This window comes from Netta rufina, assembly GCF_964035555.1.
Source record: "Netta rufina genome assembly, chromosome: 17".
Classification (NCBI taxonomy): domain Eukaryota; kingdom Metazoa; phylum Chordata; class Aves; order Anseriformes; family Anatidae; genus Netta; species Netta rufina.
Window position 1 is genome coordinate 8,562,062 of NC_140141.1, and position 20,487 is coordinate 8,582,548.

Below are 20,487 nucleotides of genomic sequence, written 5' to 3' on the forward strand. Positions count from 1 at the left end.
AAGAGTGCAGCTTTTCCTATCTAAAATGTTTTCTTACTTTCCCAGTATGCATTTCTGACATAGCTCCACTGAACATGGCATTAGGGAAATCCTCCACTGCCCAGTAAGATCAGCATTAACACTCCTTTGTGCTCTCAGAGCAATACAGAGGAACATAAACCAGAAACTCATCCATGAATTACAAACAGTGTTAACCTTAGTGTCCACCGCAAGTTCTAAACAGAACAAATTGCACCCACAAACAGTGACAACCATTTATTTCTTACATAGCACTTCTAGTTAAATCTCAAAGTGTTTTATGAAACATCTTTTTCCCCATTCTCACCCCAAAATAACTATTTGACCAAGTGCTTCCAGATAGCAAAGGACACTTAATTGGCCACACTTGTGGGGAGCACAAGATTCTTCAAATGGGATGAAGAGTCTATTCCTTTCATTCTGTAACTTACAGAGTATTTGTATGCACTATTTAGGAGAAACAGACATTAAACACACTAAAAAACTTCATGTTTTGAATATTTACAGGGAAACATCACCTTTCAAACTCACTTCTCTCCTGCCCGAGGCACAGTATTGCAGATCGATTCCCAAAGCTAGGTGAGCAATGCAATTTGCTAAAATGACAACTGAAATGTAATCACACAAGTGTAATGCACCATGACTGTACCAGCAGCCTGGCATTTGGCAAGTTTACTAAAACCTTAATAACAATGCATTATTACATTTGCTATGCTTCCCCTAATTCATTATGGAAGCAGCCTTTAGGAATAGAAATTGAACTTTTGAAACTGATTAGACTGTTTTGCATTTAATAGCACAGAAATTGTGTGGACCACGCGGGTTAGCTGCTATTCCAGAGATATGTCAAACTCATTCAGCAATCATAAAGCTTTTATTTCTATCGCACACAGCATTCTCCGGTAGTTCAGCTCAGGTCAGGAGTACCACCTAAAATCTAATATTCATGTCATAAAGTAAAGCCAAATTAAAAAAATATCAGTTTTGGAAACATATTGCCCTGATCTCCAGTCTCACTTGTATCACCATTTTTGTGTTTCACACTCTAAGAGATAAAACAAGGAGTCCTGTGAGAACAAGCAAGAGCTCAGGATCAGAGAATTCTTCACTGTAGTACCACCTTCACAGTTTTCTATATGCAATTAGCTAAGATAAATCACTTCTATGATTTTGTTGAAATTTTACACTGTCTGAATAAGAAGTTCCAAGATATTTCTGAAGCTTCGTCTAAACCTAATCTAAATCTATCATAACTAAGTTTTCTCTTTTTATTTAATTTCATTTGTTTTTAATAAAAAAAGACTAAAGCACAGCATTTCCTAGATGCATATATGAGACCTGGGTTCATCAAATGACCACAGATTGGTTACCCAATTCAGAAAGCATTAGGAATGCCACCGAATCCGTGTGGTCTGGCCAGACCAGCTTCCCTATTCTGGGGATACTGGTAAGACAACCACCACTAATGTTTTCCTGCTCTTCCCAGAGCGATAAGGAATTATGACTGACCTTCACATGGCTGGCAGCAAAAAGGTTCCCTGCATTCTAAATTCTGCCTTGCAATACTTTTTTTCAGTCTTCTGGGAAGTGAGGTATTAGATTGGAAACTGACAGATCTTTAACTGGAGCAGTAACAAATAACATCAGTGTAATTTCTCTCTTGAAAGAAATTGCTCCATTTTCTTCTCCAGTTTCCAGCTTAAAACCTTTCATTGCTGATGCTGTTGTCAGTCTTATCTGGTGATCTATTTACGTAAAGCACACAATTACAGTATAGATTTTTATGACAAGTACAGAGCAGGTTTTGACACTAATAACACTGAAGATTTTGTGGACTTGGATTGTTTTTAGGGCTTGGTCAGGAAAGCCAACTTTCTCCCATGTAAAAAGTCAACAAGTCACCGCAGAGGTTTTACAAATTAATTTGTCATAGCAATTAAGGGAAAGAAGCTATATAAACATGATAAAAGATGACTAACATCACCATGCATTGTTACATTAAAGAATAAGAAAAAAGACCTTTAACACGTTGCTCTGAACACTTAAAAAAAAAAATCAAAAATACTGTCTGGAAAGCTACACTCTTTGACTGTTAACGAATCAGCGCTGTCTGCAATGCATGCCCGACCTTTGAGAACAGGGGGAAAAAACATCTCAAACAAAACTAACTTGCAATTATTTGTAAGGGAAGCTTGAAAGGTTCCATCACGCTATGTAGGCACAGACACCTACTGACAACGCAGAACCAGGCAGCCACTCCCTCCCAGGCCAGGGAATTTTGATAGGCAAGAACTTAAAAACTGTCGGGAAGCTGCTTGGTGTAGCTGCTCTGGTTAAAATGCATGGCCCATTCAACTTCTCAGGATACTTCTCCACTTGCTGAGCTTCCCCCCTCCCTCTGTGGTACCACTAGAAGTTTGGAAGGGGGTTACTTTGTTCCATCAGGCTGCATGGGAAAGAAATTCTTTCACTGCATGGACCCAGCTTTACTTAGAACTTGTATTGTAAGACAGATGCTGTACTCCCTGTGTGACCACAGGACAGCAGAGTTTCCAATGCAACAGTCAGAACTTTCAAATACCACGCTTCAGCTGTCAAATTTACTTAATACAGACACAAAAAGCATCAATGAACATATCGCTTTTCTAAACACGTTTGTTGTCATCACGTATACGTATAGAAAGGATTTTAAACATGCAATTACTACATATCCAACGTCCACATCATTTTGTGTAACTACCCCAGCATATTTATTATGCAAACGTTTTTAGCTCTTAAGATCTTATTTTTGATAATACCAGCTTACAAAGTGTAATCTGCTGGCAGATATTAGCATACCCAAGTCCCATTGAACCCACAGGCCTTTTATCATCTTCTTGCAGTTTACAAAAAAATTTATTCACCACTGCAAATCATCAGCTGTAGTTCTTGCTGAGGAAAACATTAACTCAGAAAGCAGAAATGAGTACAAATGCAATAATTAAGGAGAGCATGTTTCTTAACACTATGAATATTATGCTCTCAGACACCTGTAATTAGACACATCCAGTAGACCTACAATCTTCTCAAGGTGTTCTGAATAGCACAGAGACTGCTGGGGTGGGTGGCAATGGGGGTAAAAAAAACATAACCTGTGTTTTTGCTATATACGAAGTATTTTTCAAATAGGCAGTAGGAATACGTTGTTTGTTTGGTTTAGTATCTTCGAAAAAACACACTTAAATAGGTATCTGCAGAGTAGCTTCAGTAGTGAGACTTGGTGTATGAACAGCATGAAATTCAGGGCTTTCCCCAGTCTGTCCTGATGGAGGGAAGCCAAAAACTGGTCAGATTCAGTACCAAGAAAGCGTTTAGATTTTCTAACACAGTAACCAATCCCCTTTAGGAGAAAATAAAATAGTTAGCCTGATATTTCAAGACTATCTAGTGCTTTTAGCCACGTTCTCCGCAAAAAGGAAGAATGTGCAATTATATCCCCCAACAGCTTCAGGTTCATGCATCTAAAGCACAAATCACACAACTACACATTTAGTGGCGTAACTGGGACACTAAGCCTAACCCTAATTATGACCCTAAAATACATGTACGGCGCTACTTTCTCCCATCAAAAAGTGCTCCCCACAGAAGCCTTTGGGTACACCTCAACTCCCTTTGGGAGCCTTTACTCACACAACACAACAGCACCTTCTCTCCTGTTCCTGCCTACCCTAAATAACAACCATGCTGCTTCTGTAGCAGCTGCCAGAGAGTGTCCCTTGGGCACCCCATTAGAAGGAGTAGGCTCAAAGTCGCAGGGACGGAATGTGCAGATTGTGGGCTGTAGAGCCAGGAGTTACTCCTCTCTGTGCACAGAGACCACAAGGACAACTGCTCTCTACCCGAAGGAGCACAGAAAACTCAGGTTGCTCCAGATGTCCTTGCATGAAGCAATGGCAGAATGGAAAGAAAATGGCACAATGCTCCAGTCTCATCTCAAGGATCAGCAGCTTGGTCCTTGTCCTTGGGGTTTAACAATTCCAGCTGCATTTAAAAGCAACTTGAGATAGAAAAAGACCCAGGGAGTTCACAGGTATGTAGTACCATGGAGACCAGGAGAAAATAACAATGTTCACAAACACAGGCACTCCAAGCTAATCCTGTCAGACCTTCCAGAAACTCAAATACGGACACAAAATAAAAAAGAAAATAATTAATCCACCACCACCAAAGCCATCCGTACCTATGTGAATTGTCTCACAAACACGTTACTCTTCATACCCTTCTTATGCTCAACTTTGAGCTTTATGCCCTCCCCTTAACCACCACCATTTCTCATCCCTGCCTTACACCCTATTAATCCTCATGCCCTCAGCACGATTCCTCTCCTTCAAGGACCTCTCAAGATGGATCTCGTACCTTGCCCCGAGTATTCTCCTTTAAGTATGCTCATTATCCTACACTTTCCTTTTCATTCATTAATTTGCTATCATCTTTGCTCCATTTTAATTGCTCTCATGAAGAACTTTAGAGAAATTACAAAAATCAGTTCCCAAAATCATAATACACGTGTCAAAGTGGTTACACTTTACCTACAAAGACCCTACTTCCATCAAATATAAAAGCAGATTACAATTACTGACAGAAAGGCATAGAATATTTCAAACGCTTCATTAAACAGAAATAGTCATTCTTCTCCCAGGAAGTAGGGGTATATAAAGCACTTAGGAGAAAAGCCTCCTTGACTTTTTATTTTAAACACAAACAGGAAAGTTGTGCCTACCTGCGCGAGCTGTCCCAAGGAGTAGAGGGTGAGTTTCTTTGGGTCTGTGTAGAGAATCTCACCAAGCTCCCGGTATGGCTTCCCCATGGGGGTGAAGTGTCCCTGCGTGAATTGCTTTTGCCTTCTGTGGTAGTTTTCCCAGAACACTTGTTTTCTTGAAGGCTCACTGCTTCTGTAAATCGTCCTGCTTCTGGCCAAGACCTTCCCTTCCTTCTGAGCAACGCCAGGCAAAGCCTGAACACGCACAAAATCCTGAGGGTTCAACACCCTAGTGGCTGCCAGCGCCTTAACCCCACCAGTTTTAACAGAGTCTGGCAACAAAGGTGCCTTGGGCCTGCCACTTTTACCTGTGCTGGTGGCCACAGGTGCCTCAACTTTGCTGCTCTGAGGTGCAGCTGGTGCTGGCATTGCTCCTGAAGGGGGACCGCTGTGTTTTAACTCCCTATGCTATCGATAATTCCACTTTTCCAGTCACGAAAACAAACACCTGCTGCTCAAACCTCCACGCGAGCTTTCTTCCTACCCTTCTGAGGTGTAACCCCGCAGCAGCCATGGACTAACACCACTTTACCCCTCACTCCCCCTCACCCTGCGGAACGAACCCTGACCCTCAGGGGACCCCAAAACCCAACCTGCCTCCTGGGGAGCACCCGGCACACCCCTCTGAAGGGCTCCACCTCACGGAAACTTTATTTTCCACCGTTTTCAACCTCCCCCTGCCCACAGCCCCTCACACAGCGAGCCCCTCGCCCCCGACCCCTGTGGGGGAGCCGCCTGAGGACCGGACCCCCCTCAGCCCCGCCACCCCCTGAGGGAGCCCTCAGGCGGCGCCGCTGCCGCGAGGAGCCACGCGCCCGCCGTCACCCGGGAAACGCCGCGCGCACAGCGCCCCCCCCCCCTCCCGCCGTGCACGCGCCCAAGCAGCAAACGTTGCACGGGGCCGCGCACGACGGGCTGAGCAGCGAGCATTGCACAGCGCCGTGCACAAGGGGCCATGCAGTGAACCCGTTGCACGGCTGAGGAACAAGCTTTGCACCACGGGTGCCTCCTATGGCAGCTTGCTCAGTGTTCGGGTTGAGGCTGCGCTGCATGGCCATGCAAAGCAAGCGCTGCTGCACCCCCAACAGGGCCAGAGCTGGGGATTGCAAAGGGGTTCCTCTTGTAAAAGCCGTACTGGGGGGCACCAGGAGGCAGCAACTAGCATGGAGTTTCTCCTTGGCCACAGCACGATCGTGGCGAGAAGAAACACCCCCATGCCTGGTAGCTGCGACAGCTGTGAGAAATACCACAAGGTTATGACAACTATGGAAGTGGGATTTGGAAGCAGCATTAATGCCTAAAAATGTGCTTCTGCACCAACACAATGATGCTTCTGCGTCTGAAAAAAAAGATGCTTGACTGCTCTTGCAGGCTGCAGTGCTGTTGTGCTTTGGGGTTGTGCCTAATGTGTGCCCCACTTTGTGCTGCTGCCCAGTGCATGCTTGTTTTTTATTAAAACAACAACAACAAAACAGCCTCAAAACCTTGAAAACTTGTGGTTTGGGGGTCAGCACATGAAGGCATTTCCACAGCAGGTGCTGGGTGCAGACTTTGCCCAGTTCTTGGGCACATTTCTCTCCCACCCTGTTCATTGCCAGCTCCCATTCCACAAGGCATTTGGGGACAGACAGGTATGCATTTATTCCTCTTTTCCTTCCATGTTATTTCTCTGTCCAACTTACAATTTTTGGTGGCAATTTAACAGCTTTTACCAATTACAGCCCTATCTTCTTCTCTGTTGCTGCTGCAGAGGAGGAGGTTACGCTCGTCACTGCTGTCCTCAGTGTTTGCTGTCACCGCCTGTAAGGCTATTTCTTTTCATTTTGTCCTTAGCTTTTATTTTCTTACCCCTCAAGGACAGCCATGGATACTCCAAGCTGTTCCTGAGCTCAGCAGCCCTTTGCTTTTGGCAGCTTTGTGGGAACGGCCTCTTCCTTCAGTCCTCACCCTTTTCTCCACGTGTCCATTTTCTCCACACGATAGCTGTGTCCCAGCTCCCAGCCTTTGGGAGCACCGACCACCCAGCCCTCATGGTGCAGAACATGAAGAGATTTGGGGCCTCGGGGGTTCTTTGGGGGGCAGGCAGCTCTCGGCTCCTTGCAATGAGGCTGCTGAGGCCTGGCTCATCAGCGCTACGCCTCACAGGCTGAGGAACCTGAGGTGCTGTCAGATCTCGGTCTCACAGTATCTTCGCTGCTCCCAAACCTCAAAGAAATCCTTCCAAAAAGAGATCCTTCCAAAAACAGCAGCCGCCCCCTCGCCGGCACCATCCTCCATTTTGTGCCCTGCGGCAGGCGCGGGGGGGAGTTTACACCAGGCAGAAAATGGAGGTGGGCGTGAAGATGCCCTGAGGATTGGGAGGGGACCTCGAGCTCCTGCAGAGCTGCCCAAACCTCACCCCATCGCAGAAGGAAAAGTGCTGGTAGCGGGCACACAGTTTGAGGATGGATTAGGATTATTTGAGGATGGGTTTGGATTATTTGAGGATGGATTCGGAGCCAGCTCTGCGGCTCTCAGGGGGTTGGTGGCCAAACGCTGCAGCCCCACGCCGGGGAAAATCCTACACGACCTTTAAGGTCCTTTGAGCTTCAGTGTTACCCAAGTAGAATTCAAGCAGCGCAATCCGCCCCCCCCCCCCCCCCCCCCCACCGCCATCTGGGTGCCACTTTAAAAGACATTTTCTCATATCATTGCAATTTCAGGAAATCGCACTGGATGGCTATGGAAATGCGAGATGCTTCCCCCTAAATTGTGTGGCAGCGTGAAGCATTTTAAGCCCCAGCTGCCGCTTATGAGATATTTTGACAGCTCACAGACGGCTTCCGAGAATTCCCCAGCCCCAGCACCACCACGCAGGCTGGTGGTGAGCCTGGCTTCAAGCATTGCGGTGCCACTGAGCAAAGCCCTGTGCTTGGCTTTGTGGCGATTTCTGCTCATTTTATGCTTGTTTAGCTTTGGGAAGGAGGAAAATACTCCCTAGCAGAGCTCTGAACCCTCTGCGAACCTGCCTTGAACCTGCTTTCCTAACTAGGTGAAGCTGCAGGCACGCACGTGTACATGTCAATGACTTGTACTGCCCCGTCGATGCTCAAGCATTGATTTCCACCTAAAGGAAACACCCGAGGGATGAATTGAGAGCTAACTGCAGGTCAGGGGGTTGCCTTCAAGCTCAGCAGCTGCATAAATAATGCAAGCCCGACCCCAAGCCAGTTCACCCAAACAGCTTCTGGACCACACGAGCAGATCTTTGGCCATCAAACCCCGCTGGGGGCTGGCCCTGCTGCCCCATGCTCGTCACTTTGTGTGGGCCCCAGTTCCCCCCAGCAGGACATTTCCCTCCTCCCTCGCTGGGAGCCATTCCTGCTGGTTTCTCCCCCAAAGCTAGCTCCTGATCACCGAGCAGGGATCGAAATGCCGAGCACGCCTCCCCGCAACTTGCGCTGATTTTCGGAAATTGCAGCCAATCAGCGTTGCTGCAAATTGGCCGCTTTTTTTGGCTCAGGCTTGATGCAAAGAGGAAAACAAATGGAGTTTTAAAATGCAGCTAATCAAGCTGTTAAAGAGAGGTTAATCCTAACGAATTAATCAGATCGCAAGGGGTCGGGAGAGGAAGGAGCAGGAGAGCCACCGGGCTTGGCTGTTCCTCAGGGCAATGCCACATTTCAGCAAGAGCATGGAGAAGGTGGTGATGCTCCTAGGGGGCAATGGAGAGCTCCAGGCTTTTCCCCATCTCCTGCAGCCAAATCCCATCCTCCTGCTGCCCATTGATCCTGGCCACCAGCTCAGCCAGGGTGTTCCTTGTGGGCAGAGGCCCCACAGGCAGCTCAGTGTGCTTGGGCATGAGGACTCAAAAATAATGAGTGGCAGTGAAAGGAAGGAGGTTTAAAGAGGGATATTAATGATATACACCGCTGTATACAACAGCATAATCAGAAAAAAATGTATTACACCCATTAAGTACCATTATCAATGCCTGGAGCTAATCGTTTGGACTTAATGAAACTAATTCATTTCCCTATGCTGGAGCGATGTCCCTTCCTAGCACAGGTGGCAGTGATGCCACCAGCCCTGGTGCCCCGGCCACAGCCAGCACTGTGGGGCACCCTGATGCTGCTGCCCTGTGCTCCCTGGCACCCTTGGTGTTAACGGTGGTGAGGAGCATGGTGAGATCTCCAAAACTTCTCTTGGGAGGTGCAGGAACCCTAAGGTGTCCCCCAGCACCCATCTCAGGGTACGCATCCCACACCTCTTTCCAGACCAGAGGAGAAGTGACTTCAAGCCAACGCGGTCTCACTACCACCAACTAAAACCCCCCAAAACCCATAGGCCCAGCTCTGTGTCACCTTTCGCTCCATCCCAGCAGCAGAAACACTGCAGCCTTCCCACAAGGTCTTTGCTCCAGAGAGGAGCCTGGGGTCAGCACCAGCCTAGGAAAAGCACTCACTTGCACCTTGATTTACCTTCACGCTGGAGATGGTTTAGCTTGATTTATTCCAATTAGTTGTAATTTTTTTTTTTTTTTTGTTCTAATGAGCTCTTCTGCAGGCTTTCTGTGCTTCATGACCACCCTCCTCAGCTGATGTAATGTGTTTCAAGGAGATTGCTTAATAAGGAGAGATCTCCAAGGCTGCCTTGGACAGGGGGGCTTTTTGTTGCAAGGTGAAAGAGGAAAAGGGAGAGGGAATTGGGCTCCTTCGGGGGGCGGGGGGGTGCTGCAGAGCATCTGTCTGCTACACCAAATGGCAGGATGGCCCTTAGTTATCTGTGGTGTTTCCAGAAGTCCTCCACCATGGGTACAGCACATTATTTGCTGGGGGAGGAAGCGGGGGTCCCTGGAAGGGGCTGGTGATGCTCCGCAGCGTGGTAGCACAGGCTGGGAGCTGCTGCTGAAGTGCTCAGCCTCTGATTTAAGGCATGGAAAGACAACTGGTTGTGTTATTTCTATGGCATCGGGTTCATTTTTATTATGGGAAAAGTAGGCATTTTTGCTTCTCTGTCCCAGTGACCATCGTGTGACAAAAGCACCTCTTTGGAGACATCAGGGAAAAAAGGGGGATGAGATTTGCTCTGCAAGTAGAGCAGGGATGCAGCAAAGCAAAGCCTCCAAAGGAGGAAGAACTCCAAATAGAAACATAAAAAAAAAAAAAAAAAAAAGTATGTAAAAACGATGTGGACTTCAGCAGAGGAAAACCAGAACCATCATGGGATGGTCTCTGGGGAGAAAAGGAACGGATTCACGCTGAGTGAGCCTGGGTTTGTGTGAGAGCCAGCCGGAAGCACGCTGAGGGATGCTCTGGGAAGGAAAAAACGCCCAAGAAGCTGCATCGAGCCCTGCAGAGACCTGAGCAGGGCAGGGGGGGAGCCAGGGGGGGACGAGGGGCACAGATCCCCCTCTGCCACAGGATGATGGGGGGCCTCCGAGGATGCCTGGTGCCTCCAGCCCTCCCCAGAGCTGCCTGTGTGCTGCTCACCCTGCCCCGCGTGCTGCCAGCCAAAAGCGATCAGTTCAGCTTTTTGCTTCCATTTTTGGGAAACGAATCCTAGGGGACACGCATGGAGCTCGCCTCATCCCCGGGGGGGGGAAACGTGGGACACCCCTCGGTGCTCCCTGCATGGGAGGCCCCGCCACCGGAGCGGGTATTAAGCCACAAGGGGTAATACGCCGTGACACCATAAAATGCAGCCTAATTGCAACGAGGCCATAAAAATGTAATGTAATTGGAGCGGCTATCGCAGTGTTTTGTTATGGGGCTGATGGTTTCACAGCCTCAGCTCACCCAGGGGCTGAGGACAGACAGACAGCCCCGGGCACGGGGCCGAGCTGCTGGAATCACGCCGCAGCATTTCCAAACCTGTTCCTCCACCTGCTGAAGCACTCGGAGCAGTATTTATTTTTAAAGCCTCCCTCGCTGCAGCGATCAGGCAGCACTTAAAAAAAAAAAAAATAAAATAAAAAAGAAGAAGAAGAAAGAAAAAGTGTTGATCTGCACCCATTTTGTTGGCGTGGGGTTCCCGGAGGATCCAGCAGCTCGAGGGGGTGCTCACCAAAGAGGCCCCAGCAAGTTGCCCCTGTTAGGGGGCTTTGTTGACGATGCAGCCTCAGCTGGTAAGGAATTACCACTGGTGCACTTCACAGCATTGTTTCTAAGATGTTATTAAGGAGTTCCTCGGGAAACAGAACCAAATAGACCAGAAGGTGAATAAAGAAATAAACCACTTTCCCCCAGCTGCAGATGAGCAGGAGGGAACGATGCAAACGGAACCCAGCTGGGCAATCCCTCACCACCCCCCAGGGCAGTTTGGGGACATTTGCTGGGTTTTAGAGGCTGAATCACATGCTCCCATTTCACCAACACCCACCCAGCAGCTCCTACCTCTGCTCCAGCTCCCAAAGGGCCAAACCTGAGCTCTCCATGCCCCAGGCCTGGAGCCCTCCCCAAATACCCGGGGGTGGACGGGGCTCAGCTGCAGCTCATCCCTCCCAGCCCCTGTGCGAGCAAGGCTGCCGTGCTCGGGGGAATGCCAGGGCCAGGGTTTACAGCACACGGCGGGGCTGTTGTTGGTAACCAAGCCCCGAACGAGCCCGGGTGCAGCATGTGAGCTGTATTTTTAACTCCAAGGCCCTCCTGGCGCCATGGAAAACCAGGTGCCTGCTCCAGGCGCCCATTGGCACCGCTGCTTTGCCGTGCCCTGGGCATTGGGTTGCAGGGCTGAGCTGCGGCCAGGAGCTTTCTGGGGGATGTGTGAGTGGGGAGGGTGTGGGGACAAACCCCGATTTCCCAGCTGAGAGGCTGGTTTAGCATCTCCAAGTAGGAAGAAAGGCGTGCAGCCCATCCAGAGGGTACGGAAATGCCCACGAGCATCCCCATCCGCCCCTGCCCTCGCCTCCCAGCCCTTCAGCTCAGCCAAGACCAGCAGAGGCTAAGAACATCAACTCATCTTTATTCCTCAAGTCTGAAAAGTAAAAGCACAAGTTCTCTTTGGAAAAAGAAAAAAAAAATGTTCAAACATGCAGACAGTTTACGTTTCTCAGCAGGTCCGGTGGGGGTTTGGCTGTTGGGGGGACAGGGCTGTGCCATCGGCCCTTGCTGCCGGACGCGTGCCTTCGGGCTGGCGAGGGGCCGTTTGTGGAGTTCAAAAAAAAAAAAACACCAAAAACAGAGAAGAAGAAGACGACACAGGACCACAGGATTCCACTTCAATTTAAGAGGAGGAAAGGGCACTTTTTCGCTATCGTTACAAACATCCCGCCCGCTCACCTTACAGCAAAAAAAAAAACAACAGGACCGTACCGAGGACACCCGTTCTGCCCGGTCTGACGGACACAAAACCCTCTACCGGAGCATCAGACCGCTGCAAAACTGCGGTGACAGTGGCCTGGTGGCCATGGCAGCTGGTCCCGGGGGTGGCGGGCGCTGCCGTCCCCACGAGCAGGAGAGGCTGTGCCCCGGGGCCACCCCGCCGGGGACTGGGGAGCGGGGTCGGGGGGGAGCGGGGAGCAGAGAGGAGGCCGCTGGGGTGCGGGGGGCCGTCAGGCGCAGGTGGCCTCCGGGCTGTCCACGGGGATGTCACTGCCACAGCCGCCCTCGCCGTACTGCTGGTACGGGGGGATCTGGGGCGCCTCGATGATCAGCAGCCCCTCCGGTGACAAGGAGGCGAAGACGGTGATGGGATCCACCTCATAGGGCAGCCTGGAGCGGGGACAGAGAGACAAATGGGTTTGGGAGTTGGGGAGGCTGCGTGGCTCACAGCACCCCTGCTGGGAATGCCCACATGGGCAGGGTCAGCAGCCCCCGCGGTGCTCCCCGAATCCCCCCGTTGTTCCCGGAGCTCCCAGAAACGCGCCGGGGATATTTAGAGCGGTCTCTTGGCCGCCTCGCCACCCGCCGGGCGCTCTGTTTAATCTCCACGGCAGATGTGTTTGACAGGACGTCACCGCCGCCTGCGCCGGCTTCTGCCGAGCACGAGTAAATCAGCCCCGTGCCCGGCGCCTTGCCCGTAAAAGGAGCCTCAGCGCCTGCCTCTCGCCCAGCGCGGCCGCCCCGCGCACGCAGCCTTTTCCCAGGAATATTTTGGGGAAGCCGAGCAGCAAAAAGCCCCCGCCGCTGCCTTGCGGTTTGCACCTGGCGCTGGCTCCCCTTCCCCGCTGCTCTTAGCCGAGTGAGTCAAGGCGATAGCGATCTGCCTGACATCACTCGGATGTGTACTCGGGTATGCACGCGGCCACGTGCTGATGAATGGGTGTATTTTGGGGCTGGTGATGGGATCAGCGCATCGCGGCCCCGCAGGATGTGCTGGCACCGTGCACCCCTCTCCTGCTGGGGTCCAAAATGCAGGGAGGGGACCGAAAAGCACCGTGGGCGCTGCTCCGTGCCTGCCCGCTCTTGTGTCAGGGTGGATTTTGGGGTGGAGACAGCAGTGCTATGGCCATCCCATGTCACGGGGATGGGGTTGTGCTTGTAGAGGGCGTAGGAGGATGCCCTGGGGCCGGGTGATACCTACTGGATTTTCTTGGTGAAGTTCTTAGAGACGATGCCTCCTTCCACCTGCTGCTCCTCGTGTTTGCCTGGGGGGAAGGACAAAGGCAGTGTCACCACCCCGCAGGGCTCCTTTGGTTAACCCAACAAGCAAAACAAAACCAAACCCAGGAAAGTTTCCAAAGGAGAGGTTTTCCCTTCCCCAGCACAGAGGCTTCCACGTGGGGAGGAAGACACCAGACCCAGCCAGGCCTTGAGCTTAAAATGGGAGCGATCGTCACAATGAAGTGTTTGTTAAAAAAAAAGTGAAGGGAGATGCCAGCAGCTTGAGGCAGCAGCAAGTGCCCGGCCTCTGGGGCTGCACTGCTCTGAGGAGGAAGTAGAGGAGGAGGGGGTGTTTTCCCCTGCCAAACACCTTCGTTTCCCATGAAGGCCTGGGTCCTGCTTGCTGCCAAGAGATGGAGCTGAAGGAGCCCCCAGACGTGATAAAATCTTTGGAGGGGCCCCATCCCCTCGCCCCCATCCTCTGCCAGCTGCCAGGTGCTGCATGAGGACCCCCTCATGCTGCTGGGGCTCTGGGACTGGGGCTCTGAGGCTGCTTGGGCCCCCCCAACCCACAGTGTCCCCCCACACCCCAAATCAGCCCCCAGGGCAAATACTGCGCTGTGGCAGCCCCAGGAGGTGTGGGACATCGGCCCGGGGGATGCTCGGGGCTGGGGGCGACGTGTTGGGGCGTCGTGGCTGGGTTTTTAGGGAGGTGCTTCTGGCTGCCTCGCTCTCGGCCCCTTTAAAGGGAATCTCCCTCTCTCCCTCTGCTCTGGCCTCACACGGCTATAATTAACCCAGACAAGCTGGGGCCTCTCTTGGCAGCTCGCTGCTGGGTGCCAGCTGGGACTAAAATCAGGGAGATTTACCCCAAAGGAGGCCTTTCCTTCCCATTTGGGCAGCAAGCGTGCCACCGCGGCTCCTGAGCAGGGTCCCCCACCACATCCCCAACCCCTTCTGCGCCAAGCCCGTGGGGTGGCCGCAGGCAGGGCAGGACCTTCGCGCCCCATCCTCCTCCTCCTCCTCCTCCTCGTCCCCGCACTTTGGCTCTCACCTGACACCTCCACGTAGCCGTCCTTGGTTTTGACCGTCAGCTCCTCGGGTTTGAAGCTGTGCACATTGACGCACACCTTCCAGGGCTCGCGGGAGGCAGGCACGGGGCTGCGGCTCTCGGGGTAGCCCCCGAAGCGGGCGCCGTAGCCGGGGGCCATGGTGGAGGCGCGGGCCATGCCGGCGCGCAGCGGGCCCGGCCAGGTGGTGGTGAGCCGGGGCCGAGCCCAGTCGGGCCAGTCCGCCGTCAGGTCCCCGGGGAAGGGCGACATGCCGAAATCATCGTCCAGGAGGCGCGAGGTCAAGCCGGGCTCCCGGAAAGGGTCGCGGACGCTTCGCCTGCCGGGGTAATGGCAGGAGAAGGGCAGCTGGCTGTCGGCCATGGCTCGCCGCTCCGGCGGCTCGGGGCTCACGGAGCCTCAGTGGGGCCGCTCCTGGCTGTAAAATTCCCCGGGGAGCCTGGCCCAGGGCAGGCGCATCCACACGGGAGGGGGCTCGGGTGGGCGCGGTGGGGGCTGCTCCTTCCCCGGTACCAGGCGGAGGGCGACGGAGGAACCCCGATTCAGGGCTGAACCATTCGGCGCTCGAAAAGCAAGTGCAGGAAGGACGGAGGAGATCTCTGGACCAAAAGAAAAAAAAAAAAAAAGCTTCCTGGTTGGCTTCAGTCCCAGGGATCGGGCGGTGGAAAATAAAACTTCTTGGCCAGAGAAGAAAAAAAACAACCAAACAAACACGAATATCCCAAGATTAAAAGCTTATCTCTCCCCTCTCTCTCCTACAATCACGGTGCGGCTTCCCCGCCGCTCCCGGGTGAGAGCCGCAATAAATGCTTGAGCTCGGAGCCGAGAAACTTCTGTAACCTTCCAGCCGCCGGGCGAGCGCTATTTATACGGCTTTGGGAGGGGGGGAGGCTGTGTTTTGCAATTCCTGCCCTGTCAGCCGAGTATTTTGGAGAGGATGAAACAGCCGTGGAGAATCTGGGCTGCGGCAGCTGACCTCTCCTGCTGGCCCGAGGATCCCTGCAGCCATGGGGCCACGGCGTTTTCAGCAGCTGCCCCGGCCCCTGCCTAAAAATAACCCCGCAGCTCATCGCTTTCGCCCCAATGTCACCCATTAAAAATACCCCCCCGGTGGGTCCGGCCCCCGCACTGTATGGCCACGTGTCCCCACACCACCGAGCAGCCCCCTGTGCTGGGAAATGCGTCACCGCCACCCCCCAGCATGGCACACGAGGGGACGAAGCCGGTTGGGATTTGCAGGCTGATGCCCGGGGCTGGGCCTGGAGCAATGCTCCCAAACTGCCTGGGGAGAGCGGGACCCCACAGAGCAGCCAGGCAGGGTCCTCGCCCCCTCGCCCTCCTCCTCCTCGCCGCGTGCCCGGCCCTGCCGCAGCAGGGCGAGGCGCTAATCACAGCCCGCGCGGTGGTGGCAGAGCTAATTACAGGGCAGCGTGCAGGGGGAAGGGGTGCGGTGGCGGCGGCGTGAGCGGGGTGCCCGGTGGTGCAAGTGGGGGTACCTGGTGGTGTCCTTGCAGGGGGTCCTGGCACGGCTGGGGTGGGTGGGTGGGTGATGCGCCGAGGATGCGCAGTGCCGGGTGCTGAGCCGCTTCCTCACGCCGCGTCCTCTCCCCCGCTCTGCCTCCCGCTCCTGCAATTTTTCTAATGGACTCGACGGCGCTAATTGCAGCGGGGAGGCCGCAACGCGCTGCAGGCCGCGCGGCGGTTCAGCTGCTGGTCACTCTGACGGCATTAATCACGCTGCGCCGGCGCGGCACCACTGGGGAGGGAGCTGCCTTGGCTGGCGTAGGGAGCGGCCGCTTCCCCTGCTCATCCCTCGGCTCCGGCACCGCTGCGTGCGTGGGGGCACGGCCAGGCATGGCGGGGGCTCCCTGGGGACCGAAGGGGACGCCCTGGAGAGGCCTGGGAGGAGCAGGGAGGCAGCTGCCAGCAGAGGCCAAAGCGCCTTTCTCTGTCCCTTTGTCCTGCCTGGCTGAGGGCTCCCCCCCATCGGGGTGACACAGGTGTCCTGGGGGTGACACCAGCCCATGGAAAGAGGGGCTGAGCCTTGGGGAGGTTTGGTGCAGCCCCATGGCCACCACCATCCCTGCTGCATTCCCAGGAGCCTCCCCACTTCCTCAGTCCCGCATTTCCCCAGTAGCTCCGGGCCATCCTCCCTCCCCGGCCAGGAATTCGCCTTGTCGCCTTGTTTATCCCGATTAGTCACACGTCCCTCTCCGGGGCCATCCCGATTTAGCTCCTGTTGTCACTCCAAACCTCCCAGTTGCCTCCCACCGCCCAGCCGGCCCCGCGGCTGCCAGCGGCGCCACGTCAGCTCTGGGGAGCGCGGCACGGCCACCCATCTGCCTGGGTCCCCACGTCCCTGTTGTCTCTGTCCCATGGCCGGAGCCTTCCCGGGTGCACAACTGAGCTGCCATCGGGGCTCAGCCCAATGCCACGACCAGCACTCACGGCTGGTCCCGAGGAGCGTCCCCAGGTGAGGGGCATCATCCCTGTGGAGCCCCCAAACCCTGACCCCCCTGGCACAACAGCTGCGTTTCTGGCTTGCGCTAGCGTTGGCTGAACTGGGGGTGACCCAAATCCCACAGCAAAGGGCAGCAAAACCTGGCCCAGCGAGGAAAGGAGAGCTGGCAGGAACCTGAACAACTGTTTTTGCTCCAGTCCGTGCCCTGAGGACCCAGTTCTCAGCAGCTGAGAGTGCAGGCACATGTCCTGCCCCACCGAGCAGCTGAAAGAACCCAAAATATCCTGCCGCACCCAGCCGCATCCAAAAGGAACATGAGAAACGGGGCTGTGATGAGAACCAGATACCATCTGAATCTTTATTGGAACCCTTTTTCTAAACAGGCTAACAACTCAAATACCCCAGGAAGACTAAAGAATACAGTATGCATTTCCATGGAAAGCAAGGTAGTTTTACAATGGAGTCAAATGAACAGCTGCGCCGGTGTAATTTGGTAAGGAATCGACCAACAGGCGAGAAAACAGGGACACCGCTTCCCTGGCAGCTTTTCTCCCGTCTTGGCTTTTGTTCTACATCTCCCCATTCCCTGGATTTTGAATATGGAGAGCTGCCCTGGTGCTCAGGGTGCTGTTCTCTAAACAAGAGCCCCACATCAGGCTGCTTTCCCATGAAGCTGCTGCTGCAGCAGCGGATATAGCGGTGCTTCAGAAACCCTCCTGATCCTGTGCAAACTTCCAGGTAGCAGCAAAAGTGATAGGAATCATTCATCCTCGAGTACAGAGATAAGAAAGCCCCGCGGGACACTAAAGGGCAAAGACTTCAGTTAGGCACCTAAATCCGTCCCTTTCTCAAGCAAACACCCTACTGCAAACAAATACCTTTGTTTCAAAGACGGGAGCTCCTGCTCATTGCAGCACTGGGGAGAGGACAGGAGCGAGCTCTGCAGCCCTGATATTTCTCCCTCAACCTCTGGTGGTTGAGCTCCCAAGGAGCCTCGTTGGTCTGGCAGATGCCCCCGAGCTGGCAGAGGCCAGCCCCCACGGGAAGTCACCTCTCTCCAGCGTATATGGCACACCTCGCTGCATGCAAAAGGCTCCAACGTTCCTGGACCCAATGGCAAGACCCAAATAGTTTTTCTAAGTAATGCTCAATAAATAGGAGAAATAAATATTAAATAAGAGGCTGAGTCCTCTCAGCCTTTTCAATATATGTACAATGCATAGCAAAATAACGTTGATTGGCTGTTGCAGACGGGTTTGGTACAACGTCAGTCCCCCAGAACAACAAAAACATGGAGAAAAGTTATGGTCAACAGAAAGCAGAGCACGAGCAGGCGCTGCAACCCGTGGTGAAATAACACAACGGTGCTTTGAAGTATCCCTTCTCTGCGCTTTTCAGCAAAACCGCAGGGGGATTTTGGGCTGGATTTGCTGGAATCTGGCCCCGATGCATGGGGTGGGCAAGGAGGAACCCCAAGACAAGGTTGGTCCAGGGAGCAGGGAGAATCCCGGGGGGACACGTGCACTGTGGGTGCTGCGTCGTGTGCTCTGCTGTGGAAAGGCAACCAGGGTGCTTGGGACAGAAACAAAATCACGGGCAGGAAGGAGCCCTTGAATGAGGAAAGAGAACTCTACCCTTTGAGACAGCGCTTCCGTAAGGTGGCAGAGAGATTCCCCCAAAGCCTCGCTGCTCTCGGTGAGGCCCCAGCTGGTCCTGGGTGCAGCGGCTGCTGATGAGCAGTGATTCACCTGCACCAAAAGGAGCGAGCTGCCCGCCAGCTGGAAGCTGCTCCTTGCAGACAGCAGCAGTCTGGGATGCTGGACACAGAGCAAAAAATCCCATAACAGCAACGAATCAGTGAAAAAGAAAAAAAAAAAAAAAAAAAAAAAAAAAAAGAAGAAGAAGAAGCACTGGCAAAGGCACAGAGACAGAAAAGCTCACGGGCTTCTCGCAAACTGACAGAAAACCCAGTTGTCCACTGACAGGGAGGCTGATGGTCTGGTTTGTACAGAAAAACCTTAAATAAGTTAAAAAATAAAGAGATATATACCACCGAGGGAAACATACACATGTATATGCACATAGGCACATACACACACACACACAGGTGTACATGCAGACGGTTCGGTCCTGTCACCGGCGGCTGGGTTTTGCAAGCACCTCCCGCACACAGCTCGCTCTCTCACGGTCTGGCTTCTTCAGTTTTTCCATGGGTGGGTCGCGGCGTGGCAATAAACAACACCGGGGAGTCCTGGCGACGGCGTCCTCCTCCCAGGGAAGCCGGCGGAGCGGTGCCGAGCAGCCCGGTTTCGGCGGCAGGGCCGGGGGAAGCAGGGCTGGCAGCAGCTGGAGCCCAGCCCCTGGCCGAGAGGCAGGCGCTGCAAGAACCTCTACACAGCAACGGCGACACGGAGACGCTCAGAACAGGCAAATGGGTCCCAAAATAACTTAATTGTCCCTCCCCCCCCCCCGCAACCTCTCCCTCCCCCCCAAAAAAAATAGAATAAATAAATACTGCTCACGGCAGCCACCTGCATCTGTTCGGACGTCCGATTAAAAAGAGAATAATAATAATAATAATAATAAATAAATAAATAAATAAATAAATAAAGAGGTTTGCTCCGACACGAGTCACCTGGGAAACCCCAGGAGCGTTTAGCTGCCATGGACTGTGCAGGCGGAGGCAGTCCCGGAGGCGCGGGGCAGCCGGACCCCGACGTGGTGTTTGTTCGTCCGTCCCCAGCCACGAGGAACTCCAGTCAGCGCTGGGTTTGGGTATTTACACCACAAAGCTCTTCTTTTTTTTCCTGGTTTTTGCCCGCCTGGCTCGCTGCTGCCTTGCTGCAGACCCAAGTGTGCGTTCAGGGGTACACGGGCAGGGGGCAACTCTCCGTGCACCGGTGGGTTTGGGGTTGGGTCTCCGCTCACTGCCATCAGATCTTCTACAGAGCATTCAAATGCCAAACTGGGAGAGACTCTCTGGGGAAGAAGCGTGAGGTTTTCAGCCCTTTACGAGAAGGGAGCTCACCACAGAAGATGGCCCAGGGGCTGCTGCCAGGCCCAGGGCAGGAGAAGGAATCAGCACCCTGCTGCACGAACGCCCTGTCTTCGATCCTCAGCCACAGCGCCCTGATTTGCTCAGCCCTGCCAAGAATTTGCTTCTCTATGCCCTAGGAAGTGGCCCCCAGGAGCTGGATGTCTCCCCACGGAGCAGCCCCAGGAGCCCAGCTCTGTGCCTCAGCCACCCTCAAATTACCCCACAGAGCAAGACAGGGGCACCGGGAAATAAGCGGGGCTTGGGCTGGAAGGCACAGGGCAAGGGGCACCAGCAGTGGGAAGGAGACTGGGAAAAGAGGACCCCTGGCATTGATCCTCCCCGTGTACCAGCCAGGTAGCAGAATAACCCTCGCTACTGTTTTTTCCAGCAGATAACACGCTTATTTGCTTGATAAGGCAATCATCCAGGCTGTGTTTGTCTTTCGTCTGCTCACAGCTTGGCCCCTTTACCTGCTGCCAGCAGGAGCAGGGCCCTGGGTAACCCTTTATCTGGTGAGTTTGCTTTTCTTTCTAAGCCCTCTCCTCCTCCAGCAGATGCCGGCTCCCCTTAGCCCTTTTCTG

The 20,487-nt window shown here is 53.3% G+C and overlaps 2 protein-coding genes across 2 annotated transcripts in view; both read right to left on the reverse strand.

The window, feature by feature from the left end:
* The window catches only part of CCDC60 (coiled-coil domain containing 60), a gene marked incomplete at both ends in the record, with an annotated part of 57,671 nt that extends 52,486 nt beyond the window's left edge, over window positions 1-5,185 (reverse strand). Inside the window, one exon of the mRNA XM_084297432.1 lies at window positions 4,778-5,185. Coding sequence (XP_084153558.1) covers window positions 4,778-5,185 — 408 coding nt within the window. The remainder of the gene's footprint in view (window positions 1-4,777) is intronic.
* A 6,553-nt stretch (window positions 5,186-11,738) lies between these two features.
* On the reverse strand, window positions 11,739-15,255 carry HSPB8 (heat shock protein family B (small) member 8). Its single transcript, XM_084297331.1, has 3 exons — window positions 14,393-15,255; window positions 13,319-13,382; window positions 11,739-12,507 (listed from the first exon to the last, which is right to left on the reverse strand). The coding sequence occupies exons 1-3, from the start codon at window positions 14,769-14,771 to the stop codon at window positions 12,348-12,350; spliced, it is 603 nt and encodes a 200-aa protein (XP_084153457.1). The 5' UTR covers window positions 14,772-15,255; the 3' UTR covers window positions 11,739-12,347.
* Window positions 15,256-20,487: the final 5,232 nt, after the last annotated feature.

Excerpts from the sequence above, each read along its gene's own strand:
- HSPB8 (XM_084297331.1), bottom strand. The coding sequence starts at position 14,771 with ATGGCCGACAGCCAGCTGCCCTTCTCCTGCCATTACCCCGGCAGGCGA. Across the intron at positions 13,383-14,392 it reads CGGCTACGTGGAGGTGTCAG|GCAAACACGAGGAGCAGCAG; the intron begins GTGAGAGCCAAA and ends CCTTCCCCCCAG. Across the intron at positions 12,508-13,318 it reads AACTTCACCAAGAAAATCCA|GCTGCCCTATGAGGTGGATC; the intron begins GTAGGTATCACC and ends TCCCCGCTCCAG.